General features: G+C 34.9%; 3 protein-coding genes and 1 long non-coding RNA gene across 4 annotated transcripts; 2 read left to right on the top strand and 2 right to left on the bottom strand.

Moving 5' to 3' along the window:
- Positions 1 to 48: 48 nt before the first annotated feature.
- On the bottom strand, positions 49 to 2,368 carry LOC126865658 (uncharacterized). The gene is made up of 4 exons (XM_050618446.1): positions 2,193 to 2,368; positions 1,682 to 2,067; positions 1,140 to 1,366; positions 49 to 783 (listed from the first exon to the last, which is right to left on the bottom strand). Exons 2-4 carry the CDS (start codon positions 1,948 to 1,950, stop codon positions 383 to 385), a joined length of 897 nt encoding a protein of 298 aa, XP_050474403.1. The 5' UTR covers positions 1,951 to 2,067; positions 2,193 to 2,368; the 3' UTR covers positions 49 to 382.
- A 40-nt stretch (positions 2,369 to 2,408) lies between these two features.
- LOC126865662 (TM2 domain-containing protein CG10795) lies at positions 2,409 to 3,778 on the top strand. Its single transcript, XM_050618452.1, has 3 exons — positions 2,409 to 2,749; positions 2,974 to 3,055; positions 3,230 to 3,778. The coding sequence occupies exons 1-3, from the start codon at positions 2,548 to 2,550 to the stop codon at positions 3,504 to 3,506; spliced, it is 561 nt and encodes a 186-aa protein (XP_050474409.1). The 5' UTR covers positions 2,409 to 2,547; the 3' UTR covers positions 3,507 to 3,778.
- LOC126865668 (uncharacterized) lies at positions 2,602 to 3,056 on the bottom strand. Its single transcript, XR_007689619.1, has 2 exons — positions 2,916 to 3,056; positions 2,602 to 2,785 (listed from the first exon to the last, which is right to left on the bottom strand). It is a non-coding gene; the product is annotated as an uncharacterized LOC126865668 (long non-coding RNA).
- An 893-nt stretch (positions 3,779 to 4,671) lies between the features above and the next one.
- On the top strand, positions 4,672 to 10,613 carry LOC126865807 (uncharacterized; the record flags this gene model as incomplete). Its single annotated transcript, XM_050618703.1, has 1 exon — positions 4,672 to 10,613. A coding segment is annotated over one exon (5,937 nt), but the record flags the coding sequence as incomplete, so codon positions are not given.
- Between the last annotated feature and the right edge of the window lie 19 nt (positions 10,614 to 10,632).

Genomic DNA, 10,632 nt, shown 5'->3' with positions numbered 1-10,632 from the left:
GTTCGCGTAATTTTACAGCTATTTCCAATCTATGCATTCAGTTTTAAGTTAGAACAATATAAAATGGGTATATTTATATTAATTATACGAAACAAATTATAAAATAATCGATAGCAAGGATTGAGAAGACTCCTTGTTCGTGTTTGAAAACTATTATTAGCGAATCATAAGTAACTAAAATTACCAGCATTTATTTATTACGATTTCAATTGTAGTTAGAAAGAAATTGCTATTAATAAACAGATATTACAGATATCGAATATCGTTCGTTTATATTTAATCTAACGGTATCTCCCCCTTTCCTTTTGATCACCGTGAAAAAAGAAGTGAACAAAGCCATCGCACGAAGCGTACGTAAGTATATTCATTTTATTCTCTCGAGTCAATCTTCCTTTATCCTATCGAGCTTATACGTAAAAAGAAGCATCCTTAGCCTCGCCTCTTCTTTACGATAGTGAGCCTCTTCTAATTTAATTCTGGCCTCCTCTTTCAACATGGCAGCGATATCAACTTTCATCTGTGCCTCCGATAAAGCCAATACGTGCAGTTCTTCCTCTTTGTGAAGGGATCTCTTCGTTCTTCGAGGCTGCTCGTGAACAATCGAAGGAGAGATGAACGTTTGAGTTGCGTTCGATTTGAAAATTATTCGATTTTTCTCCGGTAGTTCGTCTTTGTCTAATTTCTCCACCATGAGTGAGTCCAAATCCTTTTTGGATTTGTCGAAACAGTCGGTTACTGAACCGTGCGATAACGAATTCGAATCGATTTTACTCTTGACAGAATCTGAGGTAATAAAGGGAATGTTGAATGACATGTTTTTGGGAGATGAAATTATTAAGTTTTGCAGATCTTCGTTTGAAAGACGGCAAAGCAGAAAATTTCGAGTCTCTTTACTTTGGAAAAAAATAAAATAGTAAAGTAAAATATTTTAATAAATAGATAAATCAATAGATCACATAGATATAAATATAGAAATTGTAAAGTAAAGAACAAATGAAGCCTTTGAATATTTTTCCTTTCCATTATTCATAAATGGCGGATGAATTGTAGAATGCAAAAATCAAGGCAGTGATTTTTACAGAAAAGAAATCAATAACAAAAGATAAAAGGAGATAAAATGAAAAGGAAGAAGGAATAACCTGAATCTTTATAATTATTTTCCTCTTTCGAGAATTGTTTTGAAGGCTTTATAGTACAGACAGTTTGCAGCGTAAACGGTTCAGACTCTTTTGGCTCAAACACGACATTTGGCGGCAAACCTACGGTTCCGGTAGGAATAGGAACTTCTGCCATGGGATTCCTATTTTCCCAACTTTTCGACCGTGTGTGATCCTTAGATAAGTGACAAAAACTTCTCGAAATACCACTGAAAAAATCGATATAAAGGTGTGTCATTCCATAAATTTATACAAATTTCGTTAGTTATATCTCCAATAATATTTGATAAGAAATCGAAATAAATAAAATTTTATAAACTAGTAGGAAACTAACTTATATACTGAAAAGGTTATATTACGTAAAAACTCTGAACTGAAAAATAAAAAATCTGAGAAGGATGAGAACGATAAATGAAACAACCTAATCATATGATTATACAATATTCGTATATTCCCGCGTTTTTACATATTTATAGGCTGACATGAATGAAAGGTAGATGATATCGCGAAAATATTGTATTTACCGTAATTTCTTCTCTTCACGATTCCGTTTGCATGCTTTCATATTTTCCCAGCAGCGTCTCAACTGTACAGCCGAACGTATCGCTTGAGGACCTACCATCGAGTTGTATTCGTTGGCCAGTTGAGACCATGCTGATTTTCGTTTATACATCGATATCGGATCGGACCTCTTATCCTCGATATCTTCGTACTTATTTATCAAGGTTATCAAAATTTCTCGTTCCTCAAAGCTATAAGTTTTCCGAGTACTTTTCAACGACGAAGAAGCCATTTTAGCACAGAAAAAACGCTCAACTATCACGGCGGTCTTCCACTGTTTATTTCTTACCACCAACGCGACTAAACGGCGGACTTGTATAAACCCTTTACACGATCTCACGCAACATAACTAAAAAGCAAAATTCCAAAATAATATATTATTACAATGAATTTTGCATTCGATTGCATTATATCTATTCTAACCCTTCTTATGGCTATCCATTTTATCTTAATAAAACGTCCAATAGTACTTACAAAAAGAAGAGTTTCATCTTCTCCAAGAAGTATCACGCTATTTACTATGAATAATTGTATACTTCAACTGAAGTAGTTAATTAATGCGACTCGAGTGTTAAAATTCTAGCCTATCATATCTGTAAAACGTTTCACTTAACGCGATGCATTTGATGTTAACGGAAAATCTGGCGCCAGAAGAAATATCATAAAATATAGTTCATGAACATTCCAAGCAGTTGGCGCCAGAGGGAAGTCGTTTTAATGACAGTGCGTTCAAAATACAAACATGTACAGGATATTGTGAACTTGCGGGAGACAGTAGATACAGTGACAGAGTGTGGTATTTATAGTAATTGTTATAAAATGAAACGGCATGTTCCACCTGATGCAATACCTTAGCGGGCTCTTTTTGCTTCTTCTCTCGATACCGCTGAGCAATGGTGTTGATTACACGTATGAAATCGACTGCAGTAACCTACGAATGGGACAATATATCTGTCCTCATCCCGATTATGATTTCATAGATCCGAAAACGCAACAACCCAAAGGTTGCACGAAGGAAAATAAAGCCAAAGGTAGATAAATTTTATTGTGTTTTTCCTCTTATTGCTCTGAAAAAGAAGGAAAGTTCGACATAACCTATATGTCAGATGTACTCCAAGTTTGAAAACGTGCATTCTGTAGTTGTTAATCATTTAAAATTTTTTGTTTTCTTCGTTCATAGATAGATAAATTTATTACCTTTTCTAATTTTATGTACATGGAAGTTTAAATTATATATTCACTGTTTTGTTCTCAGTGTTATGTCTGGCTGCGGATGGCCTCATTTGTACAGAAACAAAAAATAACACATTCAAGAAAGATATTCCTTGTAAATGGACGTAAGTATATATAATATCATTCGTTTACTATATTAATGTTTCAAATAGAATTTACTAATATTTGTAATATTGAAAATGTGTTTATAAACATGATACTGAAGATCATATTTAACATTTAATGTAAAAACATATACATACAATAAATAAAGTTGTTTTTTATATTTATATTTACAGAAACGGATATTCATTTGAGACATCATTGTTACTCTCTATATTTCTTGGAATGTTCGGGGCAGACAGATTTTATCTCGGGTATCCAGCATTGGGCTTTCTTAAGTTAAGTACTTTGGGATTCCTCTTTCTTGGCCAATTTGCTGATATAATACTTATTGCAACACAAATCGTGGGACCTGCGGATGGTTCGCATTATGTGATACCATATTATGGTGCAGGAATTCATATTGTGACAAGTAATAACTTTACATACAGAGTGCCACAATACGAATGTTGAATGATTTTTTCTCATACAGAAGATAACGATTGATCAGTCTAAAAGTTCTACAGCCCATGCTTTAATCACAAACAACGATATACAATCCTAGAATCGAGTCCTATATCAGCATACAGGGAAAAAATTACTGTGTATGCTATTTTAATGAACAAACAGAAGATAATTGTTTTGTAGATATGTATTTCAACGAAACATTGTATATACAGATTTGTTACTGACTTATTACCTATTGCCAGTATGTTCGTGTAATAAATATTTGTTTTTATCTGTAAGTGTTCCTTTCTTCCTCTATTAAATACTTCTAAGTTTACGATCATTGCATTCTTTTATATTCGTCGTTATTGTTATCATCTTGAATATCAGAAGGATTAATGCTTACCTAATTTACAAAACGTGCCTACCGACGTAATTTAATCACAGTTAATTAAGCAAACTTATGTGAAGAACAACGTGTAAACTTGATCACGCACTTGTATATTGTGTAAAATGACGTTCCCGATAATTGCAATTATCGCAGCTTAATTATCATCCAGCACGTTTTTGATATAAAAGTGCTGAAACACGTTACCTTGATGGACAGACAACTTTCGGCATCGAGTGTAAAAAGTATTCTCACTGATCAAATAAGTAAAAAAACTTTCACTTCGATTAATGTGACTATCGAATATGAAGAGTTTTATTCTAGTTTTACTATTCCAATTTGTGACTCTAATCGTAGTTAGTCAACCAGTGAGCAGATTAAATGTAAGTCTTCCATTATTTTATTATTATAATTTTGTGTGTTCTGACATTAGATAGGGCAGAATTTACAAGCTGTTTCTTTTTTTATTTTTTCGGAGCAATATAAGATAAATTTTATATACTTTTGCAATAATAAATTTAACATAATAATTCTTTTAATTATAGGTATTTTTATTAAACAGATTAAATATTTAACAAATATAGACTGTTTCGTTTAACTTAAATATTTAAACAGCTTTCTCTCAGAATTTTTACAATTTTTTATTAAAAAATGCCAATGACGTCACGATTTAAAGAAAACAGATTCCATAATTATAAAATTCATCTCTTTTTAATCAAACTATGTAAAGATTACTTCCGTCATTGTAAAATCGCAGATCGTCAGTTTAATTATTTTTTAGATATACAATCTCATAAATGAACTTCTAATTATCTACAGGACGTTGATGCCACAGATATCACAAATTATGAAGCACACAGATATCCCAGGACTTTAAAATCTAAGCATCCATCATGCAGGATCAACCAATATTTCGACGTAGACAAGGGCGATTGTATGGGAGTAATCGGTGGTGGAAAAGCGCTTTATATAAATAACAAAAAATCTTGCGGATCGAATGTATTAAAACCACACTGCACAAATCCAAGATACTACTACATTTGCAGACAGAACAAAACCATTTTGGCCCAGTGTCCCCAAAACAGACATTTCGAAAGCCATCTACAAAAATGTATCTTGGTACCTCGTGAGAAGCATATTTCTGCTACCAGCGGACAAAATTCCGATATTTTTGATTCTGTTCAACATCTCGATTGCCTAAAAACCGGCTCATTTCCGGTTCCAGATAACTGTGGTTTGTTTTATACCTGCTCGATGCATGGTAAGAAAATGAACAAAAATTTCTACACGTGTCCAAAAAATATGGCTTATGACACAGAAACTGAAATGTGTAAACCATCCAGTACTTGTCGTGAACCAGAATCATTATCCTCGTGTAGAAATCATCCATGGGATGGAAAGAAAGAAAATATGGCATTAAAGGAAGCTGTATTTCCGATAAAGAGAAGATCGGAAACTTGTGAAACGATGTTTACGAATGAAGAAGACACTACGACTAATTCAACGTCTGAGAATGATGATGAAATTATGTTGATAACTACTTCTTACACCGAACCATTCGTATCTGAACTCACGCGATCAGGTGATAGTAATGATATTGTAACGACGACGGAACGTGCTTTGGAAAAGTCACGTTTTACAAACACTGAAGATTTCGCGATACCTATAACTGCCACGTATTCAACAATTGCAGTAGAGAACACGTATCCGACTGAATTTAATTTACCCATCGAAGTAAATGGGAATAAAGAATTAGAATCTACGACTGTAGCAGGACCATTTGAAAATGGTCATACGAGAATTATAATGGATGATCCTGAGGAGCAATCACCTGATGACCAAGATAGAACTGCACCAACAATTTTAGATGATCCATCAATGTTAGAAAACATAGAGCGAGAAAAAATTCCTGGTTCTGAGAATCCTAGTTTGGAGAAACAATATAGTAATACAGAGGAATTTAACGAAGAGCCAACGTTTGGAATCAGAAACATCGACACTGAACCAATAACTTTAGCCGATCCTACAAGCCTCAAAAGTAACGAACCGATTACAAACCTAGATTCAAACAAACCACCTTTGGAAATTCCTATTGATGATCCTACATTACAAAACCAACATAGTACAACAATAGCATTTAACGAAGAATCAATTAATGAAGCTGAAAACACCCTACCAATAATTACAGAGGATGTTACAGCCCCTAGTCGACCAGAGGAACAACCGATTGCAGAAATAATTCCAACTGAATCGCCTGTACAAATGCCTATTGAAGAACCTAATTTAGAAAACCAACATAGTATACAAGAAGAATCCAGCGAAAAACCAATTACTGAAAATGAAAGCATGAACATTGCGCCAACAATTTCAGACGATCCTGCAATCCTTAATAATGTAGAAGCGAAAGAGGAACCGCCTACATCAAAAATTCCAATTGAACCATCCGTGCAAATTCCCATTTCTGAAGATCCTAATTTGGCAGATCAATATAAAGCACCAGAAAATTTGAGCGAAGAATCAACTACTGAAACTGAAAACATTAACAGTGAAGAAATAATTGTAGGTGATCCAACAACTCCTATCAATACAGAACCAGAAGAAGAACCGGTAACACAAGTAGTTTTAAGCGAATTACCGGTTACAAATCCTACTACTGGAAATCCTGAATTACCGATACCTGAAATTGAAAATATTAACACTGAACCAACAACCCTTATCAATACAGAACCGCAAGAGGAACCGGCAACAAAAGTAATTTCAGACGAATCACCGATTGTAATTCCTACTACTGAAAATTCTGAATTGCCGATTACTGAAATTGAAAATATTAATACTGAACCAACAATTCCACCTGATCCAACCACCGCTATAAATACAGCACCGGAAGGGGAACCAGCAAAAGAAGTAGTTTTAAACGAATCACCGGTTGGGATTCCAACCACTGAAAATCCTGAATTACCGATTCCTGAAATTGAAAATATTAACACTGAACCAACAACCCTTATCAATACAGAACCGCAAAAGGAACCGGCAACAAAAGTAATTTCAGACGAATCACCGGTTGTAATTCCTACTACTGAAAATTCTGAATTGCCGATTACTGAAATTGAAAATAATAACACTGAACCACCAATTTCAACTGATTCAACAAGCCTTATCAATACAGAACCGGAAAAGGAACCAACGAACGAAGTGGCTTTAAACGAATCACCGGTTAATATTCCAAACACTGAAAATCCTGAATTACCGATTCCTGAAATTGAAAATATTAACACCGAACCAACAACTCTTATCAATACAGAACCGCAAGAGGAACCGGCAACAAAAGTAATTTTAGACGAATCACCGGTTGTAATTCCTACTACTGAAAATCCTGAATTACCCACACCTGAAATTGAAAATATTAACACTGAACCAACAACCCTTATCAATACAGAACCGCAAGAGGAACCGGCAACAAAAGTAATTTCAGACGAATCACCGGTTGTAATTCCTACTACTGAAAATTCTGAATTGCCGATTACTGAAATTGAAAATGTTAATGCTGAACCAACAATTTTAGCTGATCCATCCACCCCTATAAATACAGAACCGGAAGGGGAACCAGGAAAAGAAGTAGTTTTAAACGAATCACCGGTTAATATTCCAACCACTGAAAATCCTGAATTACCGATTCCTGAAATTGAAAATATTAACACTGAACCAACAACTCTTATCAATACAGAACCGCAAGAGGAACCGGCAACAAAAGTAATTTCAGACGAATCACCGGTTGTAATTCCTACTACTGAAAATTCTGAATTGCCGATTGCTGAAATTGAAAATGTTAATGCTGAACCAACAATTTTACCTGATCCATCCACCCCTATAAATACAGAACCGGAAGGGGAACCAGCAAAAGAAGTAGTTTTAAACGAATCACCAGTTAATATTCCAACCACTGAAAATCCTGAATTACCGATTCCTGAAATTGAAAATATTAACACTGAACCAACAACCCTTACCAATACAGAACCGCAAGAGGAACCGGCAACAAAAGTAATTTCAGACGAATCACCGGTTGTAATTGCTACTACTGAAAATCCTGAATTACCGATTCCTGAAATTGAAAATATTAACACTGAACCACCAACCCTTACCAATACAGAACCACAAGAGGAACCGGCAACAAAAGTAATTTCAGACGAATCACCGGTTGTAATTCCTACTACTGAAAATTCTGAATTGCCGATTACTGAAATTGAAAATGTTAATACTGAACCAACAATTCTACCTGATCCATCCACCCCTATAAATACAGAACCGGAAGGGGAACCAGCAAAAGAAGTAGTTTTAAACGAATCACCGGTTAATATCCCAACCACTGAAAATCCTGAATTACCGATTCCTGAAATTGAAAATATTAACACTGAACCAACAACCCTTACCAATACAGAACCACAAGAGGAACCGGCAACAAAAGTAATTTCAGACGAATCACCGGTTGTAAGCCCTACTACTGAAAATTCTGAATTGTCGATTACTGAAATTGAAAATGTTAATACTGAACCAACAATTCTACCTGATCCATCCACCCCTATAAATACAGAACCGGAAGGGGAACCAGCAAAAGAAGTAGTTTTAAACGAATCACCGGTTAATATCCCAACCACTGAAAATCCTGAATTACCGATTCCTGAAATTGAAAATATTAACACTGAACCAACAACCCTTACCAATACAGAACCGCAAGAGGAACCGGCAACAAAAGTAATTTCAGACGAATCACCGGTTGTAATTGCTACTACTGAAAATCCTGAATTACCGATTCCTGAAATTGAAAATATTAACACTGAACCAACAACCCTTACCAATACAGAACCGCAAGAGGAACCGGCAACAAAAGTAATTTCAGACGAATCACCAGTTGGAATTTCTTCTAATGAAAATTCTGCGTTACCTATTACTGACATTGAAAATAATAACACTGTACCACCAATTTTAACTGATTCAACAACCCTTATCAATACAGAACCGGAAAAGGAACCAGCGAAAGAAGTGTCTTTAAATGAATCACCGGTTAATATTCCAACCACTGAAAATCCTGAATTACCGATTCCTGAAATAGAAAATATTAACACTAAACCAACAACCGTTATCAATACAGAACCGGAAGGGGATCCTGCAGAAGAAGTAGTTCTAAACGAATCACCGGTTGCAATCCCTACTACTGAAAATTCTGAATTGCCGATTCCTGAAATTGAAAATATTAACACTGAACCAACAACCCTTATCAATACAGAACCGCAAGAGGAACCGGCAACAAAAGTAATTTCAGACGAATCACCGGTTGGGATTCCATCCACTGAAAATCCTGAGTTTCCGATTCCTGAAATTGAAAATATTAACACTGAACCAACAATATTAACTGATCCATCAACCCTTATCAATACAGAACCAGAAGGGGAACCAACAAAAGAAGTAGTTTTAAACGAATCACCGGTTGTAATTCCTACTACTGAAAATTCTGAATTGCCAATTACTGAAATTGAAAATACTAACACTGAATCAGCAATTCTACCTGATCCAACCACCCTTATCAATACAGAACCAGAAGGGGAACCAGCAAAAGAAGTAGTTCTAAACGAATCACCGGTTGGAATTCCATCCACTGAAAATCCTGAATTACCGATTCCTGAAATTGAAAATATTAACACTGAACCAACAACGTTAACTGATCCAACAACCCTTATCAATACAGAACCGGAAGAGGAACCAACAAAAGAAGTAGTTTTAAACGAATCACCGGTTGTAATTCCTACTACTGAAAATCCTGAATTACCGATTCCTGAAATTGAAAATATTAACACCGAACCAACAGTTTTAACTGATTCAACAACCCTTATTGATACAGAACCGGATGAAGTAACAGAAGTAATTTTAGACAAATCACCCGTTGGAACTTCTGCTACTGAAAATCCTAGTTTAGAAAAAGAATATAATAATATATTAACCAATTCGATAACCCCTGATACTACAAAACCACAAGAACAACCAATTACGTATATAATTCCAACTGAATCATTCTCGGAAATAGAAGATCCTGAGGATCCTGAACGTACTGTAACAGGAGAATTTACTGAAGAGCCAACTATTGGAACTGAAGCTATTGGTACTACTTCAGCTATCTTACCTGATGCTCTAATATCTGATATGACGGTACCTAGAGAAATAAATACAGCAACAGAGGCAGATGAACCATTGTTAGAAACAAGTAGGTCAGAAGAATCCATTTTACATGGTCCATCTACTACACCTATCCTAAATGATATAATTACAGCTACAAAAGAAGATCCAGAACATAATAATAAAGGAAGTGATGAACAAATACCCATTGAATATGGAAATGGTGAATCATCAAATTACGATTTAAATAGAATGATAACCACTGATCCAACAAGCTTGATCAGCACAAATGGAGAATCTGTATTACAAAATGATAGTGAAACACCTAAAATTAATACTGAAGAAATATTTTCAAATGTAATAACCGAAAAGCCTGATTCTAGAGCAATGAAAAAACATTCGAAACCATTTCATAAACATTCTCAGATTATAGATAAGGAGGACGCGTGTAATAATGTTGCACAAAAAGAATCAGCAACTACACCGAAAGATATACACATGCCGTCAGCGATATACTATATCGTTGATAAGATTAAGCAATGCTTGACAAAAATTTTAAATATGTTACATCACTAAGGATGACATAAAATATATTAGTGG

The sequence above is a fragment of the Bombus huntii genome, chromosome 5, assembly GCF_024542735.1.
Source record: "Bombus huntii isolate Logan2020A chromosome 5, iyBomHunt1.1, whole genome shotgun sequence".
Lineage (NCBI taxonomy): Eukaryota > Metazoa > Arthropoda > Insecta > Hymenoptera > Apidae > Bombus > Bombus huntii.
Note: the sequence above shows the minus strand (reverse complement) of the source record. Positions and strands in the feature narration are given on the sequence as shown.